Below are 21,684 nucleotides of genomic sequence, written 5' to 3'. Positions count from 1 at the left end.
CGTGCGCATAGGCTAGAGTAGATGGTGACAAGATGAAATTTAAATTTCTTGGATGTTTTTGCGTTCTTGTGAAATTGATATTGTGCTTGCAAATTTGTGTTGTTTGTTTTTGTGATTTGATATGCATGTTCAATATGAATTATTGAATTTTGCATCTGTGAATCATGATATGGCAATGCATACATAAAACTCCCAAAAATTTTAGGCATTGTTAAAATTTTGACAGGTACAAAGAGCTTAGTTTCTTACAAGGATTATTAATCCGGATAGAGAATCAAGTTTTCAAGCTAAATATGGATTTGTGTTTTCTGTAGGTTTGAGTGAACATATGGCACAAAGCACTCTTCAATAATTCTTGTAGAAAACCTTAAGTTAACAAACCAGAAAATTGTATCTTGTATTTTAAAATCATGCATATAATTTTGCTTCCAAAGAAGTAGTACAGTATGATTTTAGAATGCAAATAGCAATATGCATAACTGTTGTTTTCAAATATGGATACTTAGAACACAAATTTCTGTCTAAAGATGTGATTTGTTTTCTTTGAATAACTTGTTTTCAATAGATGTGGCTTATTGATTTGGAACCTTCAGAATATCATGTCTTCTGCTCAAAAGTGTTGCATGCTATTAATTTTGGTTAAAGGGCTATTGAATGATATGTGACATTGCTTGTGTTTTAGTTTTCTGTTTGCTTTATATGGTTGTTCAAGTCACAGAAAACATTAAGCTAAAGATAATAAGAACTTTTGGATTGAAAACTTACAAAATTTTCTTTTGTTTTGCTCTTTAGGAATCCCTACTGTGACCTTGAACACCATTCAGCTCCTATAACTACAAAAAGTGGAGAAACCAAGTAGAATTCTACCTAGCCATGAACCAGAACATGGACCTTTGCTTAACTGAGGATGAACCTGAGAAGCTTACTAGTGAAAGTTCAGATGAAGAAAAGAAATATTTTAAGGAGTGGCATAAGGCTAATAAGATGGCAAAGAATGTTATTAGGACTACCATGTCAGACACAGTTAGAGGTAGCATAGAGGAACCTGATCTAGCCATGGATTTTCTGTATGCCATTCATGACATGTATGGGGAGAGTGACAAGGCTGAGGCAGCTAGGCTGGCAATGGAGTTTAACGACCTTAAGTATACTGGAACAGGAAAAGTAAGAGAGCATATCATGAAGCTTATTGAGATTAATGCTCAGCTAAGAGACCTCAACATGGGGGTCACTGATGATTATGTAGTGCACACTGCACTGCATTCCCTGCCTAATAGTTTTAGCCAACTGAGGACCAGCTAAAATGCTCAGAAGGAAAAATGGAGTCTCAAGGAGCTGATTGCCATTTGTGTAATGAGGAGGACAGAATTAGGAAGAAAAAAGATCCGAGCACCTCAGTTAACCTTGTTGAGAAGCCTAAGAAGAAATACCAGAACCAGTCTAAGCTCAAGCCTACCAAATCCATCTTCAAAGGGTCTACCTCGGGAGCAGCTAAAGCCAACAAACCATTTAGGTTCAAATGCTATTTCTGTAAGAAAGTAGGGCACATGAAGAAAGATTTAAGAATTGGTTGATCAAAAAGGGTAGTTTTTATAACTCACTATTTTCTTTAAAAATTAACTTAGTTAATGTTGAACCAAAAACTTGGTGGATTGATTTAGGAAGTCCCTTACATATTACTAATTCTCTGTAGGGATTCATAAGGAAGAGAGTCCCAAGAAGTGATGAAGTGAACCTGTGTGTAGGCAATGGCATGAGAGTGGCAGTCAAAGCTATTGGAACCTTAAAATTAGATCTTGGTTTAGGAAAGTTGTTAGTTTTGGATAATGTTTATTATGTACCTTCCATGAGAAGGAGTTTAGTTTCAGTTTCTCTTTTGGTTAAATCTGGATGTAGACTTCTTATTGACAATAATGGAATTATTATTTCTAAAGATTCAGTTCAAATTGGTTCTGGTGTTATATTGAACGATTACCTACAGTTAAATTGTTCACACAGTCAACAAGAAATTTCTCTTGTTGAAAATAATAACACATCGAGCAACACTTTAACTAGTGTTAAAAGAACTAAATGCAATGAAAAGTCTGCATATTTGTGGCATAGAAGACTTGGCCATATATCAAAAGAGAGACTGAAAATTTTGGTTAAAAACAATATCTTGAATGAACTTGACTTTTCTGATTTACAAGATTGTGTTGAATGTTTTAAGGGAAAGATAACTAACTCAAGGAAAAAGACTGCATACAGAAGCCAAACACTTTTAGAGCTCATACATACTGACATTTGTGGTCCATTCAGAACTCAAACAATCTGTGGAAATGTGTATTTCATAACCTTTATCGATGACTTTTCTAGATATTGTTATGTTTATCTACTTTCAGAAAAATCTCAAGCACTTAAAGCTTTTCAAATATTTAAGGCTGAAGTAGAAAAACAACTAGAAAAGAAAATCAAAACTGTTAGGTCAGATAGAGGTGGTGAATTTTATGGAAAATACACAGAGAATGGACAACAAAAAGGTCCTTTTGCTTTGTTTCTGCAAGAACAAGGCATTAAGGCTCAATATACCACACCATATAATCCTCAACAAAATGGTGTGGCTGAGAGAAAGAATAGGACACTTTTGAATATGGTCAGGAGCATGATGTGCACAACAGGTCTACCTAGGTTTTTATGGGGTGAGGCTTTAAGGACTGCAAACTATGTTTGCAATAGAACACCTAGTAAAGCTATAAAGAAAATTGCTTTTGAATTATGGTGTGGCAAAAAGCCTAGCATTCACCATTGTCATGTATGGGGATGCCCTGCAGAAGCTAGAATCTATAATCCAAACATTAACAAGCTTGATCCTAAAACTGTAAGCTGTTATTTTATAGGATATCCTGAAAAATCTAAAGGGTATAGGCTTTATGCAGCTCATCACTCACCAAGAATTTTTGAAACACATCAAGTCAAATTCTTGGACGAGAAAATTCACAATACAAGTCTTGGGGATTTATCTTCAGAATTTGAAGAAATTGTGGATAATGAGCATACTGAAAGTATATTGTCTATAATTCATGATACACAAGCAGCCATTAGTGTTCCAGAAACTCAAAATGCACAAGATCAACTTGTTGATCAAGAAATGCATTTTGCAGATGATCAAGCTAATCCTGAGCCCTTACCTGATCAACCACAGCCTGTAGAACCTCAAGATCAGCCTACAGAACCACACCAAAATCAAAATCCCCAATTAAGAAGGTCTAATAGAGCAAGGAAACCAACTTAGGGGGGGGGGGAGGATTTTGACTACATTGTTTATTTACAAGAACGTGAAGTTGAAATTGATCTTGCAGATGACAATGATCTAGTTACTTTCAATCAAGCTATTGAAAGCAATCAGTCAAGTGAGTGGAAACAAGCTATGGAAGATGAGATTGAGTCCATGAACCACAATGCAGTTTGGGATTTAGTGAAACCTGACCCCAAACAAAGGGCTATAGGCTGCAAGTGGGTATTTAAAACCAAGAGAGATGCAAATGGGAATATTGAGAGACATAAAGCTAGGTTAGTTGCCAAGGGTTTCACACAGAAGGAGGGCGTTGATTTTACTGAAACTTTTTCTCCAGTTTCAACCAAAGACTCTTTTAGGATCATTATGACACTTGTAGCCCATTTTGACATGAAGCTACACCAGATGGACGTCAAGACAGCTTTCTTGAATGGAGAACTCGATGGGGTTATTTACATGAAGCAACCTGAAGGGTTTATAGAACCAGGTACAGAAGACTTAGTCTGCAAGTTAAGGAAATCCATTTATGGTTTAAAACAGGCCTCTAGACAGTGGTATAAAAAGTTTGACTCTGTGATTTCTTCTTTTGGATTCACTGAGAATTTATGTACTGGATTCACAGAAAGAACTTTGACATGAAAGATTTAGGTGAGGCATCATATGTACTAGGAATAGAAATTAAGAGAGATAAAGCACAAGGACTGCTAGGTTTATCCCAGCAAAGCTATATTACCAAAATACTGAAAAGATTTGGCATGGAGACTTGTGCATCAGGGGAGGTTCCAATGTCTAAAGGAGATAAACTCACTAAGAAACAAAGTCCAAAGAATGAAGTAGAAAAGGTGGATATGGAGTCCAAGCCTTATGCAAGGCTTGTTGGCAGCCTAATGTATGCTCAGGTCTACACTAGACCTGATTTATCCTTTGCAGTTGGTATTCTTTCCAGGTTTCAATCTAATCCAGGTCATGAACACTAGGTAGCTAGAAAGAAAGCACTTAGGTACTTGCAGAGGACCAAAAACCACATGCTTGTGTATAGACAGGTCGAAAAATTGAAGCTTGTAGGATACATAGACTCTGACTTTGAAGGAAATTATCCTGATTCTAAGAAATCGACTTGTGGATATGTTTTTATGCTTGCAGGAAGGGCTGTTGCTTGGAAAACTATGAAACAAACCTTAGTGACTACATCTACAATGCAGGCAGAGTTTATTGCAGTGTATGAAGGAATGTGTGAAGGGCTATAGATTAGAAATTTTCTGATGCAGACTAAGATTTTAAGTCATAGTTTCTGATGCTCTTATAATTCATTGTGACAATGAGGCGGCTGTGTTCTTCAGTAAAAATAGTAAAAGGTCAAATAACTCAAAGCATATTGACCTTAAGTACTACAGTGTTAGAGAGAGAGTCAATCATGGTGAAATTTCAATATTAAGCATTAGCACAGACTCTCAGCTTGCAGATCCCTTCACCAAGGCATTGTCAGTCGCAGCCTTCAAGAAGCATATTGAGAACATTGGTGTTTTGCCTAGTTTAGGATCTTGAGTTCAGTGGGAGCTTGTTTAGTAAGAGCAAATTTTTGTGAGTTTTGTAATTTTCTGAATTCTTGTAATTTTGATAGTTGTGATTTTCAGTTTATTCATCATCACAACTTTATGTATTATTGAATTTTGATCATCAATAAAATTTCTCGAGGTATTTCATTCAAGTTGTGTTACTGTAATTTTATTAAAATTCTTTGCAACTTTTATTTTGTGTTCTTGATTTACCTAAATGTCAGATGGTCTTGTAATTTCAGTGAACATGTTCTTTCAGTTTAAAGTACAAGCATTAAGACCATTAGTGTTTTCAGTTTTGCTTGAGTTTCATTTTGAAACATTCAGCTGGACCATTTAAGTATATGATCTTCTGGTAATACACGATGTTCATATACTGCATCATTTGTTTTAATAGCATATGTGGAATGCAGGAGCTTGTGTTAATGGTCTGGAAGTGCTGCATTTTGCTAAAGTGTATGCTTTTCCTTGCTCTGCATAAGCTACTGTGTTTTGACCATGTTGAATGGATTTTGAGACTTTTCCTTATTCTGGTGCACACTTCAGTTGGTTGTAAACGAGTTGATGTTATTCAGTTTTGGTTGCCTTTGATAACCAGTGATAGTCCAAGTGGGAGATTGTTAGATCAAAAGTGGACTCATCACATGCTATCCTAGAGTAACTAGGAAACCATCAAATACATTAAATCAAATACAACATGGATATGGAAAAGAATCAACCTAGATATCTAATGTGATAGTGTATTTATCGTTAGATTAGGAATCCATTATTTGGACTACAAAGAAAGTCCTAAACTGTGATGCATTATGATTACAATTGTACAGTTCTTGTTTCTCAATGAAAACCTTTATGGGATGATTCCTAGGACTTGAACTAGTATATATAAGGGGTTAGGGTCCCTGATATCACCACCGTAAGACAAGCATTGTGTTCTGCCCATTTAGAAGCTCCAGTTGGTGAATAGCAGAAGATCTCAATAAGCAGACTTTTATGGCCAAGTCTTCATAATAGTATAGATATATTATATTATTATTTTTATATATAGATAAGGTTAGTTATTCTATATATAAAAATAATAATATAATATATCATAATATTATTGTATAATATAATATATCTATACACTATACTCGACCGACCTAGTCGCGTTGCCCAGACGCGGCCCAGACGCACCGACCTACCCACTATAAATTGGTAATTCCGCATTACCTAAACCCTAACTCTACTCTAGAATTCCCTTTGTTTTTACTCGATTTCCGATTTCCGATGGCCCATCACCACCACCCCTACGCCTGTTCTTCGATTAACAACAACCCATTTGCTGCCCAGTTTGTGCGCTCTTGCACAAATTACAGAGCCCCTTCTTCGATCAATCGAGTTTTATGGACACCTTCTGGGAGGCGTCTTATTACAGGCTCTCAAAACGGGGAGTTCACTCTCTGGAATGGTGAGTCATTCAAACATGAATTGAGGATTCAGGCTCATGATCATGCAATCAGGTCCATGGCGTGGAGTTTTGATGATCAAGATTGGATCTCTGGTGATGATGGAGGCACAATCAGGTATTGGAAGAGTAACATGATTAATGTGCTAGTCAATGAATCTGCTCACCATGAATCGGTTCGGGACCTGAGCTTCTGTCGGACTAATTTGAAGTTTTGTTCATGTTCCGATGATACTAGTGTTAAAATCTGGGATTTTGAACGGTGCCAACAGGAGAAGACATTGACCGGCCATGGTTGGAATGTGACGAGCGTTGACTGGCACCCCACAAACTCTTTAATAGCTTCGGGTGGGTGGGACAGTGTTGTCAAACTGTGGGATGCTAGGTCAGGGAGAGAACTCTGTTCTTTTTATGATCACAAAAATTGGGTGCATTCTGTCAAGTGGAACCGAAATGGTAACTGGCTGCTGACTGCTTCCAAGGATCAAGTCATTAAGCTTTACGACTTGAGGGCTATGAAGGAACTTAGATCTTTCCGCGGCCATCAGAACAAAGTGACTGCTCTAGCTTGGCATCCTCTTACTGAAGATTATTTTGTCAGTGGGAGTAGTGATGGATCCATTTTCCATTGGCTTGTTGGGCATCATACTCCCCAGGTTGAAATTCCTAATGCACACACTAGCAGTTACAATAATAATAGTGTGTGGGATCTCCAGTGGCATCCTATTGGTCATATGATTTGTAGTGGTAGCAATGATCGCACTACCAAGTTTTGGTGCAGAACAGGAGATAAATCTCAAATCACTCAGAATCAAAGTAATTCTGCTTTTGCTTGTCACATGAACAGTAATTTTCCTTTTCCATGTCACGGACCACCAACTATTGCTACTACTCGAGACGAAGGAACCATTGGTTCAGGAGGTGTTGGAACCATTATACCTGGTGTTGGAATTGCGGTTTAAACAAACCAAATTAATCTTGGCCAAAAACTAAAAAACCCAAATTAATCAACAATGGCTACTTCAAACAAGTAAATGAAAAAGAAAAAGAAATGACAAACAAAACAAAACAAAACAAAACAAAACCAAAAAACAGACCAACAATGTCTGATCAAAAGAGAGAGAGAGAGAAAAAGAATATAGAAAAACTAAGAAAAAGTTGAGCCTTTTAATCTGGAATAATTAGTTGAACAAACAAATGAGACCAAATATTCAACACAAAAGAACAGTTTCCAGCCAGAAGAGACCAAGTTCAATTTTCCCACCCCACAAAAACTGGCTGTGAATCTACCGTCTCAAACATCAAATTTTCCAAGGCCCCATATGCTTTTAGTTAGTCTTAGCCAAAAACAAAAAAAATCAAAAATATACCCAAAAATTAATCAACATTGCTTACTTCAAAGTTTAAACAAGAAAAGAACAAAAAAAAAAAGGAACAAAACAAAACCAAAAAACAGACCAACAATGTCTGATCAAAAGTAAGTAATGCTGCGTCCAGGAAATTATAGGATTGGATGAACAAAGAATAGTTAGATGAACAAAGAAAGGAGACCAAATATTCAATACAAATGAACACTTTCCAGCCAAAAGAGACCAAGGCCAAGTTTCCCCTCCAAGCATGGGGCAACCAAGCAATGCTGCGTCCAGGAAATTATAGGATTGGATCAGCTACTTAACCGCTTGTTCAATAAGAGGCATACTTCAAGCATACCAGTAATTTCTATAAAGGATTCGGTTTCTACATATGACTAAGAGGTGCATTCCTGTTACCATTACTAGAAGCAATTTCTTCCTATTATTCCAATTACCATTACTAGCAGCTCAATCTCGCAGTTTTATATCCATTCGGGATAGAGGATGGCTGCTATGTACCTGCATTCACAGTTCAACATCACTTATGACAGATCCAGAAGTTCTATTGATGACTCTAAATGAATTCAATGAAAGAGAAAACTGCATTTCTTGTGCATATATAGCTTCTGACAATTGTACATCATGTGAAAAAGTGGACAAGTTCGTTGCATTCCTTAGTTCAATTTTTTTGTGTACTACCATTCTTCACACACAAAAAAAAAAAAACGATGTTACTTTCTGTATTCTTTTAGTCCAGTCACGCTACGATAATAATTCATTCTTTTATGTTCTTCTGGTCCTGACAACTAAAGCATTTATAGTTTTGTTATTCCTATATGTTTCAGAATTTGGGATAGTGCTATCACATGATTCACATTCACATCTGCTTCATTTGTAATTCAAGCAGTGTTGAAGCATAAATATTCAGACTTTTTTTTTCTCCTTGAATGTATTTCATCTAGAAGGCATGGTGTTTATCCAAAAGGAAGTACAGAAGTCCCAAAGAAAACAACAAAAAGATTGCTGCGTTGTTAGAAAAAAAGACCCCAAGCTTGGATAGACTTCCTCTTGCTTGGGGACTTACTGACCATGCAATTCAAAAGTGATCAAGTCATTTAAAAGTTTCAAAAAAAAAACCTTGGATTATCTATAAGGTAATCAAGCCCTACGGGAATTAATATGCAGTTTCAAATACATGCAAAAGAGTGATATTAGTTCCCTAGTTACTTCAGGCAACCAGATTTCTCATGCTTCACGTGGAATTCAAATTTCAAAACAAAAGTTTTAGATACTCTTCACCTCCTACAGACGAAAGATCTGGACAAGGCAAATGAGGTTTGAATTGACAAAACCCACCAGAGGCTTCAAACGTGGAAGTTGGTTGCTGCAAATGTCATTTCAATTCAAAAATCAGCAAGCAGCAATCAATTGTTGAAGTTCAGCCGAGATAAAGAGACAAGCTAAGCTGCAGGGGAGAAGCTCAGGACGTCATGCTATTCTTGTCTTCTTTGACAGAGAACTAAAAAGCTTGCTTTGAACAACCCATATATCCTTTTGAAAACAACTATGGTCGACCAATCAGAAATACCAGCCACAACTAAAGAGCCTTCTGTCTACCATCCACCACTTCCAAAGCAAACCATACAAGTACCAATATTGAATCAAAAGAAAGAAGAAGGCAAAGAATGGTGGCAATTACTTTTAATTGAAGCAGTGGTGTGATCGCAAACAGGACAACAATTAAGCTACATACAAGATAGAGATTAATTGAATTAGCCGATACACAAAGGGACTCGAACCGTACTCGAGATCAAAATGGATCACGCTAACTTTGCACACCACCAGTCGCTCGTCGTACTGGATGCTCAATCTGCAGCAGCAAAGAAATTGAGAAGCCTCTGTCAGTTTCTGATTTGGTCGCGATTGATAAAACAAGAAATGAAGAGTCCCTTCTAACTCTGCGCTGGAGATCAAGAACAGGTGATAATGTTTCTGATGAGCTAGAGGCAAGAAATACAACTGGGCTTGATTTAAGCACGAAGGAGAAAGCCCGGCTCTCCGGATCACCTTTTGTTTACTTGAGCCCTTTCACTACAGAAATTTGGGCCCATTTGAACTTCCTCGCAATGCGAAGCCCATCTCAAGTCACAGGGCCCAACCGCAAAGCTCAGCACGACAACTGCTCAAATCAGCGGACGCTATTAAATTGATTGTCTAAAAGAAATACATTTAACAGATTCAAAATAATATATATACACACACACACACATCTGTCAAACACCAATGTTGGTACAAAACCAGAAATACAAATTCATATGAACTACGGTCGGTTTGATCCCACAATGGGTACGTAGGCAATCTAGTGACGCACTAGATACAACCACAAATTCAAACAGAATCTTTGACTCTACCGGTCAAATTCAACCAGTCCTAAATTGGATCACTGACTCCAGTCAAATTCTTCCAACACCAGAAATACCAATTCTTGTGAACTACAATGGTTTGATATTTTTTCAAAGATATGTAGGCAATCTAGCGACCCACTAGATGCAACCACAAGTCCAAGCAAAATCAAATCCCTGACTCCACCAGTCAACTTCGTCCGAACCGAATCACTGACTCCATCAATCAAATTCATCAAATCCGAATCCCTAACCTCAGCAGTCAAATTCCTAAATGACACATATTTTGGTGGAAATTGAAATGAGGAATTCAAATTCCTTCTTTTTTTTCCACAGAGAAATTTAAAATTTCTAATATGATAATACCAAACGAGATAATTGACTTTTAGGAATTATGAAATCCTCATTTTCGGTTAAATTCCAGCATATATTTTTTCATCCAAACACACTTGGGAGCATCCACTAGATATACCATTTTAGCTGTGTGTATAACTAAAAATTAAAAATATAGATAAAATTGAGAAAACCTATACTAGTTGAAATAGTACTACAAAAGAATCAGTTAGCCTAGGAACACTTGAATTTCAATATGAAGAATTTATACAGGCATTTCATCGAACACTTGTGTGCAGCACAAACAACAGTCAAACACAGAGAAAGGACACAAACCCGAACTGAAACCTAAAACCTACAGAGACGGTCACTAAAACCCAGAGACGGTCAACATTTGAAGGTTTCCCGGATAGAGAAATGGGCCCAGGAGGATTGAAGGAAGTGGTGAAGAAGTTGGCAGAGATGGAGTTCATCAGCGGCGGCGGAGCCATCAACTGGTTCCCAGGCCACATGGCTGCTGCCACCACCGCCATCCGCGAGCGCCTCAAGCTCGCCGACCTCGTCATTGAGGTCCGCGACGCTCGCATTCCTTTGTCCTCTGCCAATCAGGACCTTCAGCCCCAACTCCGCTCCAAACGCTCCCTTGTTGCCCTCAACAAGAAGGACCTTGCCAACCCCAATATCATGCACGTAATATACATATTCCTCATCTCTCCTATTCTTCTTGTTCTTGTTGTTGTTGTTATCATGTTCTTGATGAATTCGATACTTAGTGCTTCAATTTCTGCAGAGATGGACTCGGTTTTTCGAATCGTCCGGGAAAGATTGCCTACCCATTAGTGCACATAGCAAGAGTTCTGTTTCCAAGGTATTCAACTGTTAATTTGCAGTTTGTAGTTTTGATTTGGTTCTCGAATCCTGACCTGTGTTCTGGGTAAATCAAAGCTTCTTGAGCTGGTGGAGTATAAACTGAAGGAGGTGATTTCAAGGGAGCCCACCCTGCTTGTTATGGTCGTTGGCGTTCCTAATGTTGGCAAATCAGCTCTGATTAATTCTATTCATCAGATTGCGTCGTCTCGCTTTCCTGGTGAGTTCAATGTTAGTGGCTGATTTTTCATGAATGTTATTTTGCTGGAAAATAGAAATGTGTATAGTAGCACCGCACATTGAAGAATGACAGTTTTCGAGTTTCTTTCTTAGTGCAGGGGAAGATGAAGCGAGCTACGGTCGGTCCGTTGCCTGGTGTTACTCAAGACATTGCTGGATACAAGGTCAATCACCACTTTTGTTCTTGAACTTTTCCTCTTCTCTATATCTATATTTCATTGTTGCTCTAACCGTGTTCAATTGTTTATCTACAGATTGCTCATCAGCCTAGCATATATGTTCTTGACACTCCAGGTGTATTGGTTCCAAGTATCCCGGACATAGAGACAGGGTTAAAGCTAGCTCTTGCAGGTCTGTCCCTTCTCTTTTTTTTTCAGTTCTTTTTTTTCAGTTGAACTCAAAGGAATTTCTCATAGCAATTTGCTCCAGTAGTTATTAGTATGGCTGTGGCATTGGGAATCTATTGGACCTTCTTAGGCTTACATGGTATATAGACAGAAATGATTTAGGAAGTTGTGGTACAATTGCACTCAATATGTTTTCAATTATTTCCTTTGATCTTTTGGTTCTCTCTCTTCAATTTCTTTCTTTTTTTATTCTTTTGCCTTTCTGAAAGTTTATATTTTATCCTCGATAGGCTTGGATCTACGCTTATCGACAATTATATAAACTATTTCATTGAATCATTGTGAATTATATATATGTGTATGTGTGTGTGTACATGTTTAATATTTCACTTTCCTAGAATAAATGGATACTGCAGCTCGCTAGCAAGTGGTAAATTGTGAATTATGTTCCATGTCAATTTCTCTTGAAATGTAATGATGTTTTGAAAATGTATGGTACGATTAAATATATGGTAACCTGTAGAGACCTGTGAAAACATATACCAAATATTGAAGCCTTAAATAAGGTGTTAGAGAAAGTGAGGGTATTTTAACAAGTTTTATGTCTTGTGGCATTAAACATATAAATGGAATTATTACTCAGATAGTTTACTTCTGATGTAGAACAAGGGAAGGCTGGTTCTGAGTGCTTATGGTGGACTTAGAAGGTTAGAAGATGAATAGTTTTTAGCAGAAAGAGAAGACTTAAGGCTGCTGTAGTTTCAGAGTACTTAGGGAAATAGAGAATGAAGGGAGCAGAAGACAGAGAACAAGGTAACTGAGGACTCTCAGACACATTGCATAACAAGACGCCCTTTGAAAACTCAGATGCATTGGACTCACTCTAAGACTCAAACACACTCTCAATAGCACTGGGCTCCTATAAGTATCTTAAACTTGGCCTTAACTCTTAGGATGGGGTGCCTTGGGAATTTGCAGTGCAGATTTCTGCTCTGTTTGCTTTAATCGTCCTGGTTTTGGAAAAGAGAAGAAAGCCAAAATGTTGTGGGGTTGCGATGTCCTTTTGGGTGTTGTAGATGGAAAGAAATAGAAGAAGTTTTGAAGTCTATGAAGGGGTAGGGCTTGAGGACCTTTGGGAGGAGTTAGATTTTTGGCAATTTTTTGGGCTTCGGTTTCTGAGGCTTTTAAAAATGATAGTTTCTCTTGTAATTTAAGGGATTGGAGAGCAGCAGTAGTCTAGGAGTATTTTCTGTTTCTCTTTTGGTAGTTTCATTAGGGGTTTTCAGATTATGGTACTTCTCTCTTGAGCTTTTTCCGCATCTATGTTTTGTGGACTTTTTGTCCACTTTGTCTGTATTCATCTTCTTTTCAATAAAATCTGTTTCTTTTCAAAGGAAAAAAAAAAAAGGGTCTGAGGATGGTTCTTCCTCTATTTACATGTTATCTCTTACTCACTGAAACTCTTAAACTACCATGTTGAGACTAATGGACAAAAAAGGCCTTAGCTCTGGTGCTGGGGTAATGAACTTAGTCTTGGGCTTCCACAAAGGTATTCCTTTTCCAGTCAGCTGCATTCACTGGATTAACATGCTTTTCATTGCTGGCTTATATGGAAAGATGCTCCAATCCTTTGGAAATCTTAAGGTTATTGTCAAATTTCCTATCTTTAAAGTGTGTAATCCATGTGAGTGTGAGTGTTGATTAGCTAAATTCATAATTTGAAGTACTTCCAAATTCCATGTGTAAAAAGAAGACTGAAATAATCATGTACATGATTAAATCTTGAAATATTGATGAAATTCACTGAAGCTTCTGTTAGAAACCTGAACCCTCTGTTCTTCATATCCCGCTAAGCTATAGGTTGGCATCTGAGAGTTTGTCCTTGGCATTTACTTTTGGTGTGGGTGGATGTTTGTTTGTTTGGTCAGCATACAAAATCACTGAATCTAATATGTTTTATCAAATGAACCTGCAGGATCTGTTAAAGATTCAGTGGTGGGGGAGGATCGTATTGCTCAATACTTACTTGCAGTTCTAAATACTAGAAGGACTCCTCTTCACTGGCGGAACTCACATAATAGCAGAACGGAAGGCGTTCAATATGAAGCTGAGGAAAAAGTTGACTATAGTCTTAAAAATCTTCGACCAAGGAGGAAGCTGCCAAATAAGTCTGATGTACTGTACATTGAGGTAACTGATGTTCTTGTATTCTTCTTTTTATGCACAATGGTATCCCAGCCTTTAGTGCAATGTGGGACTGATTCAAACTTCTGAGGTATACAGGATGCCTAATGCCCCAAGCTTCAAACTTCAAAATTCTAGCGTACATAAAATATAGTTTTCATCCTATACTTGTAGAAGTGAATTAGCCTTGCGGTTGGTTTTTCTGTTCATGTTATATACTTGTATAATTTGTAAATAGGAATTAATGTCTTCAAATAAGTTTGTAAGGGAATTGTGGGGTGGTATGGATGGAAAGAAGCGAAGGGATTCTTTTAGATTGTAGGCTGGAATTTGTGGCATAGATTTGGGACATCAGTATGGGTTTCAGTTTAAGTTTGTTTTATGGGGAACAGGTTATGTTGCTTTTAGTTGTTGTTTGGTTTAGGATGCTGTTGTATGTTGAATATTTTGAAGTTATAGGGTGGAATCTTTTGTATAGAGAGATTTTGGATATCAGTATGGGTTTCATTTTCATTTTTTTTTCAGATCAGTTTATGTATAGGCTATGTTGCTTTAGTTCTTGTTTGGTTTAGGAGCTGTATGTCACCGATAATCTTTGTGTTTTTAGGGAATCCTTTTTCCAATTGAAAGAAAGATGATTCTGTTTGGGCCCTTCATGCAATATCCATGGTAGCTTGAAATAAAGAAAAAGAAGGAAATGGAATTCAATATTAGGTTTGGTGTTTGATCAAAACACCGAGTGTTCGTGAAATAAATAGCCTCTTGGACTCAATATTGTTAGTCTTTTACTTAACGGTCTCTGAACACGGGGTACATATGGGTTATGTATAACAACGAATGAAGAAGAAAGTCTGTCAGGGTTGTCAATAATATATTTGGTTTCTTAGACTGAATTAGCAGAGTTACAATGAGCAATGACTGTACAGCTATTTAACTTCATTGTCTTGCTCATTGTAAGAAGTAAATATAAAATAGTAAATAAATTATTACATGAGTGCAAGGATGGAGGAACTTTGGGAGAGAAAATTCTGGTGAGTTTTTGGGCATCTGTTTATATTGCTTTCTAATATTACATTCTTTCTTATATACTGCCCTGCGTTGGACGGCAGCTGTGATCTGTTTTTTTTTTTTTTCGGTCACTGAATCTTAGTTGCTAGTGTTGTATCTCATGAGTTATCTTTTGTTTTTTCTCTATTGTGGTCATCTTCTCCAGTCTCTACTATTATTGTTTCAAGGTTTTTTTTTTGGATAGAATTTTGACCTATAGAAGTTGATTTTTTATTAAAAAAGAAAAATCAGTTTTCTGTTAAATGTTAACTTTAAACTCATGCTCACTCAAACCAAAAAAAAAAAAATTCAAATAGGAGAAAATTCAAATTCTTTTACCTTTTGTTTTTATCAAATTATCTTTTACTGATTTACTTCTAAATTTTATTAAAAGTAAACTTTCAATTGAGAAAAAGAATTATTCGATGCAGTGAGTAGTAAGTAACTAATTTAATTCTAAAACTGAAAATAGATTAATAATAATTTTGTGAGTGCAAAGACGTAATTTAAGTTAAGGATTAGGGAGAGTAAGATGTTCGATTCTACATCGATGTAGCAAAAAAAAAAAAAAAACACAATTTCAAGTTTAAATTTAGATAATTAGATAAGAAATTTTTTTATTTTTTGTATTTTCCCGCAATTACAAGTGTAGCTAGACAAGAGTTCTTGGTGACTTGACTAGCTGATATTTCTTCACTTTTCAGGATCTTGTAACGAAAGTACAGTGTGCACTCTATTCGACTCTGTCAGAATTTGATGGCAGTGTAGATGATGAAGCTGACTTGGAGGTGCTTATAGATCAGCAGTTTGAAGCACTGCAGAAGGCACTGAAGATAGCTAACAAGGGGCCAGAAGCTCGGTTGATGGTATCGAAAAAATTTCTTACCTTATTTAGAACGGGGAAGTTAGGTCCTTTCATCCTTGATGATGTCCCGGATTCTAATTTACCTTAATGAGATCTATTATTTTGAACTTTTTCATGAAAGTCTCTTGGCTCCAATCTAAATGTTGTGTTAGTGGTCTCTCAATTTTTCTTTTCTGTTGTATTAGTTGTTATTTGGTAGTCGGTTGTTCATGTTTGCGAACACTCTGAAGCAGGCTCCAATACTGAATATAAACTTAGGTAAACGTTGGTAGGATCATGTTTTCTTAGTAAATCTTAGCGTTCATGTGACTAGCACATCTTAAAGTTATTGCGAAAGCTATAGCATTGTAGATGAGTTGTCTTCCTGTTGGTTCAAAGCAGAACAAACCGTAAGAACAAGAAGTTATGTTCCTGCACACTGAATAGAGCAGACAGCTCGAGGCTTTTGTGTTTCAGTGTCTCCAGGAGCAAAAATGAGTGGTTATGCAGACTCATCTAGCATGTTAAAAGGAGCTTCTACTTATCATCAAAGGAGTAATAACACTTTGGCTACCAGAGGACACTTTCTGGTGTTTGAGATTAGTTGCTGCAAGTTTAGTTTGAATGAGTAATGACAGTTTGGCTACAGAAGGTGACTCTTCAGTGTCCCAGATAAGTTGCTGCAATTTTAGGTTGAATTACAAGCTAAAATAGGGGCGGAAATTATAGTTTTTAATTGATTTAGTCCATCTCCCTTAAGCAGGGAAATGTTTCAAACTCCAGAGTTGGCTCCAGGATTGAACTCGGTACTCAGACACGAATTTTGGCAAGTGTAGCTAGCTAATAATGATACTTTCTCGGAAAATTTAAGTGGAACTGACCTTACCAAATCCTAAAAGCACTAGGAAACCTACAAAAGTTCGTAATGGAGGGAGGCAGCCATTGTTCAAACTTGGCCGAGATTGATGAGGTCCAATTCCATGAGGGGACTGACGTGCTTGGATTCCATTTATGGGAGCTATATTTGTCCCATGTTGAGCTCCAAAACCACGAGGAACCTGTTGGAAATCAGGAAACACTGGACTGCCGGCAAGACTGGCAATAGCAGACCCAACGCTGTTAATAACAGAGGGCTTCGAAGAGTTTTGAAGTGATGGAAGGTCTTGCTGATGATCTGCATGCAAGTTTTTATGCAAATTTATCACCTTTTCAGATCCATTTGAACCATCATTTGGTGTAGTGATCGTTCCATTGTTGTTGTCTCCTCCAGCAATGCTGGAAATAGCAGAGGTAACACTGTTAATAACTGGAAGCTGCGAAAAGCTTGGAAGCAATGACAGGTTTTGTTGATGATGAGCAAGCGACCTTGCACCTAAATTTGTCACCTCTTGAGACACATAACCAGTAGTAGAGCCATATGGTACTGTCATGATTCCATTGTATAATGCTTGCGCACTTTCATTGCACACGTTAACTTGTTCACCTAGGTTTGGAGTCGCAGAGCTTTCGAGCACTGGGAGATCCTGCTCTAATGGCTCTGAATCTGTCATCTCTGTTTTCCCTCCATCCGCAGTATTTGGTTTAGATTTAGACATCTTACTTAGATACACCTTGCACAAAACCCAATCATCCAACTGCACCAAAAAACAAATGACCATCAACATATGCACACGAATAAATCCATGACATATAATGAATTAACGATACTGAAATTAGTTAATGGTGCAATATATACCCTGTTGCATACATACCCTATTGTATACATACCCTGTTGTCCCCAGGAGCTCTAGTGGTGCTTGTGGATGGTGAGATGTTTTCCTCGATTGTGTATTCATGCATAATCCAATTGGTCTTTTTTGCTCCATGTTTTGATTTCAGATCATAAAAGACCAGGGTCTTCCTGGCTCCAATTACCTTCCACCTTTGACTGAAAATTTCCAAGTCTTTACCACTTGCCTTCCATAATCCATCACCTTCACCAGTTATGCGGCTCGGAAGCTTACCGTTCGGATACTTCCGATCCCTTGGGCTGAAGTACATTGCCTCCTCTTCCCGGAATTTGTGCATCTCTGTCGGCAACAAAATAACAAGTGCACTTATTAATCTCGCCCAAGAAACAAAAAATTAAAAGTACAGTACTTACGTAAAAGGTGATATATAGAAACCTCTTTTTCCTTGGTTCTGATATAGAAACTATGAACCGATGAATGATACAAAATTTTGAAATCTAAATGCGTTTTTGTCGTCATTGTTGTTACTTGTGAATGACTTGGGCCCCAAGCGTGTCTGCAAGTCTTTAATTCATCTATATATAATAAACCGTAGCTAAAACTAGTACAGATATATAAATTGTACAATGGTTTATGTGTCAACAAACAAATTATATTTGTGAGAGAGAATTTTTTTTTTATCGAGAGAGAAAACGAATTGAGAAAGAGATGGAGACAGATATGTGAAAAATATAGAAACTTGAGCTGATTAGTAATTCATATAATTCTCTCTCTTTCTCTTTCTCTTTAACAACAATTGAAATTATATACTGACCAGTCGTCCATGACTAATGATCCATAATTATGTATCACAAAGATAATTTTCTTGAACCTAAAATTACTTTCTTAGTTAATTATATTGTTACTTGTTTATTATCGAGAAAGAACGAAGTTATTGGACAACTGAGAGGGTAGATAGTACCACTTAAAGTTAAGAATTTGCATCTAAACCTACTTACTCCGATTGATGGTATCTTATTTAAATGAGTCTTGGATCAAATTTATAAATGAAGTTATATTAATCTCAGTATTTAATATATAATAAATCGGTGAGTGACCACAAAGTATCGAAAAGGAGGACAAGGCTCTATAACCTTAAGTCCTATATGCGCAAATTTTTTATTCATAGGCCAAGTCTTCAGTAGTAGCGTGCTTATGGTTTTGCCGTTTTCATGGCAAGTTCTCCTGCCAACTACCCATTGATTAATTCAGGGTTGGCATTCGAGAAAACAACTTAGAACACGTTCCATCTATGACAAGTCATTTACTTGGTAAATATGAACAGTAAAATGACATAAGAACAGAAGCAACTTATTTATAGATCTTGATAGAAGCGGGGATTCAGGAGTGGTAATGCATAGAAGTCTACTGTAAATCCAAACTCATATGTCCATACCCTATCCAAACCGTTGATTATAAAGCAACATGTAATGTAAAATATGGATCATGGAGTAACACATCTTCACTCAATTTTTTACAATATGCTAAAGGAGGATGATATTTGGTCTCATTCGAATCCAAAACCACTTGGACCAAACCCCAAGTGATAAACATGTAAACGTAAAGTAAGTGATGTTCTTGTTTAGAGAACATGTAATATACAGGAGTAAGCAAAGTTTTTCACTCAGCATATCATGATGTGCCTCCAAAGAGCAGGTACTGTCACTTTACCTTCATCCTTTGGGAGCCATGTTTAACAGGTGCAAACATCTGCAGGACTGTTCTAGGGAAAAGGTTGAGCTCAGCCACATTTACAGGAAGCGTGCAACATGTTGGTGATGCTTTAGCTGATGCCATGTTGGACAGTGTATGTGGCTGTTCCTTTGGGCCTTGCAAAGAAGCAATGCAATCTGGTTTAAATCCAACAAGCAAATGATGATAACTAAATCCGAGAAGTTTGTGCTCGGAAATCAGACAAGAAGCAAGCAAGTCTGAAGAACCAATGCGCAATTGCAAAAAAGTCTGAAGAACTAATGCGCAATTGTATAGCATACACATACTGATGTACGAGTTTGAGCTAACAAAAGTAGGGACTCCACTCGATAATAGAGGGGAAGGAAACTCTGGGACTCCACTCAATAATAGAGGGGAGGAAACCCTGTCACATGCATAGCTCCCAACAAAACCACCACTAAAAGAGGGCAAATTGCAAACCGAAATCTAGTTGAATTTAACAAGTATCATATGTGTTAGGCAGTCAAACAAGCAAGCAAGTCTGAAAAACCAAAGGCAAGCCAGATTTGTTACAGATTAAGCTAACATATAGCTTCCAACAAACAAAATAAAAGATGATGATATTTATTTCAGTAGCAGCTAGCTGAATGGTAATTGAGAAGACAGGTAAGAAGCAGAGAGAAAACAACAAAGAAAACGAGCAGCTGCTCCTTAGCAAGGAGGGGATCCAATAGCGAGTTAGGTACTGTAATATGAAAAAGGGTTGACATATGCTATGCAAGAAAGATGCATATAGCTCCCAACAGAACCACCAGTAAAAGATGATAAAATAGCAAACCAAAACAATCAAACAATAACTCAACCAAGTAATTTAAGTCTGAAGAACCAAATTAAGTTTAACCATAAGCCGAGAAACCCAATGTCACATACAGAATAAAAGTAGCATCTAGATAATTGGTAATTGAAAAGACAAACAAAGGAAACAAGAGGCGAGCACCTCTTGACAAACAGGCAGCGGCATAACATATAGGCAACCTCCCCTCCCCTCCCCTCCTCAATTAGGAGGAGGACTCAGGGGATTCGATGATAATAATGGCTGGGTCTCCACTGGCATCGGGTATCGGCACATGGGACATAGATGATTAACGCTCAGCCAGCGGACAATGCAATCTCCATGATAACAGTGAGAGCAGGGCATGCGAGTAACCATCAGCTGACCAACATCTTCGGGTGCAAAATCCTTCCAACATATAGCACACATCGGTGATTGTCCAATAATGGCAGCATCAAGTCTCACTTTCTCCAAACCCTCGATTGCAGATTCAGCTGTAGGAGTGAAACTCAAGATCTCATCACTATCCCTCCGGTCAGTACTCTCGAATATGATCAAAAGAATAGGCACCTCGTAGGTCTCGGCAGCTTCAATCACCTGGAACAACTTATCGAGAATCTCTGTATGTAGAGTTTCAGAGACACCTATATCCGAAAGATACTGCTTCATCATCCCTCTATAAAATGACTCATGACGTTTTTGCTTGACCATGGAGAAAGGGAGCAACACAACCACATGTGTTATGAGGCTCCGTTCAATATGGGGTGGATCGGACAGCGAACGTCGGATATAGCATGGCTTGTAGAACTTGACTGAGATCGCAAACTCTTCTTCCCTCTCCCTCCCGACCGGCCGCGGGGCATAAACTGCCGCCGAGTGCCGCACATGGATTCCCGTGTAAGGCTCCACCACAGGCATGCTTAGTCTTGACCTAATCGAGATCGAGAGAGAGGAGGAGAGGGGAGGAAGATGGTCGGCGCGGCCTAATTTATACAAGTTCAGGAACCCTATTTTCTAATTCAAGTGGGGAGATCCCGCAAGGATTTGGAATGCTCTGGAGAATGAGAGACCAAACATAAGTTCGACATTTTTTTCTTGTTTTTGATCCACGAAACAAGAAAGAATTCTTGGCCCACTAGGATTTAACACGTGAACTCTCTTACTATTTATTTTATTGATGAGTGAACATAGTTTGAAAGCGACGTCTTTCATCTTAATTTTTTTTTTTTGAACCAAGGAAAAATTCATTTATAAGATGGGTTACCCCAATTGCTTACAGTCATGCTCAAGTAACTCCAGAATGAAATCTGGAGGTTGAGTCTGCCAAACACAAGCATTTCTAGCTTCATAGACCGAGTTTGCTAGACAGTGAGCTACTCTATTACAAATCCTTGATTATGCTGCACTACAGTCTCTGATGGATTTCTTGACGGATGTCATCTATTAGACCTTCATCATGCACATACGTATACTGCATGTCGGCAATGCTTGATACAGCATCCAAGCAATCTGTCTCGAT

General features: G+C 37.7%; 4 protein-coding genes and 1 long non-coding RNA gene across 9 annotated transcripts; 3 read left to right on the top strand and 2 right to left on the bottom strand.

The window, feature by feature from the left end:
- Positions 1-873: 873 nt before the first annotated feature.
- On the top strand, positions 874-1,302 carry LOC112194404. Its single transcript, XM_024334646.1, has one exon. The coding sequence runs from the start codon at positions 874-876 to the stop codon at positions 1,300-1,302; it is 429 nt and encodes a 142-aa protein (XP_024190414.1).
- Positions 1,303-5,972: 4,670 nt separating this feature from the next.
- LOC112194834 (flowering time control protein FY) lies at positions 5,973-7,236 on the top strand. Its single transcript, XM_024335074.2, has one exon. It carries the CDS (start codon positions 6,097-6,099, stop codon positions 7,234-7,236), a length of 1,140 nt encoding a protein of 379 aa, XP_024190842.1. The 5' UTR covers positions 5,973-6,096.
- A 480-nt stretch (positions 7,237-7,716) lies between these two features.
- On the bottom strand, positions 7,717-9,695 carry LOC121052365. 2 transcript variants are annotated; one of them, XR_005808821.1, is made up of 2 exons: positions 8,926-9,695; positions 7,717-8,145 (listed from the first exon to the last, which is right to left on the bottom strand). It is a non-coding gene; the product is annotated as an uncharacterized LOC121052365 (long non-coding RNA). The 2 variants fall into 2 exon arrangements; XR_005808822.1 differs by having other exon boundaries at positions 8,983-9,694.
- A 917-nt stretch (positions 9,696-10,612) lies between these two features.
- On the top strand, positions 10,613-16,052 carry LOC112195289 (short integuments 2, mitochondrial). Its single transcript, XM_024335699.2, has 7 exons — positions 10,613-11,051; positions 11,152-11,229; positions 11,307-11,448; positions 11,562-11,632; positions 11,723-11,819; positions 13,791-14,005; positions 15,751-16,052. The coding sequence occupies exons 1-7, from the start codon at positions 10,779-10,781 to the stop codon at positions 15,997-15,999; spliced, it is 1,125 nt and encodes a 374-aa protein (XP_024191467.1). The 5' UTR covers positions 10,613-10,778; the 3' UTR covers positions 16,000-16,052.
- LOC112195290 (NAC domain-containing protein JA2L) lies at positions 16,042-20,468 on the bottom strand. Of its 4 annotated transcripts, XM_040516372.1 has the most exons (5): positions 20,331-20,468; positions 19,331-19,488; positions 17,658-17,959; positions 17,256-17,524; positions 16,042-17,165 (listed from the first exon to the last, which is right to left on the bottom strand). In XM_040516372.1, the coding sequence occupies exons 3-5, from the start codon at positions 17,955-17,957 to the stop codon at positions 16,757-16,759; spliced, it is 978 nt and encodes a 325-aa protein (XP_040372306.1). In that variant the 5' UTR covers positions 17,958-17,959; positions 19,331-19,488; positions 20,331-20,468; the 3' UTR covers positions 16,042-16,756. The 4 variants fall into 4 exon arrangements, with proteins under 4 accessions (XP_040372306.1, XP_024191469.1, XP_040372305.1 ...); XM_024335701.2 differs by having other exon boundaries at positions 16,042-17,524; positions 17,642-17,959; XM_040516371.1 differs by having other exon boundaries at positions 16,043-17,524; positions 19,331-19,509.
- Positions 20,469-21,684: the final 1,216 nt, after the last annotated feature.

Source organism: Rosa chinensis, chromosome 3 (assembly GCF_002994745.2).
Source record: "Rosa chinensis cultivar Old Blush chromosome 3, RchiOBHm-V2, whole genome shotgun sequence".
Taxonomy (NCBI): domain Eukaryota; kingdom Viridiplantae; phylum Streptophyta; class Magnoliopsida; order Rosales; family Rosaceae; genus Rosa; species Rosa chinensis.
The sequence above is the reverse complement of the archived record's forward strand: the minus strand, read 5'-3'. Positions and strand labels throughout refer to the sequence as shown.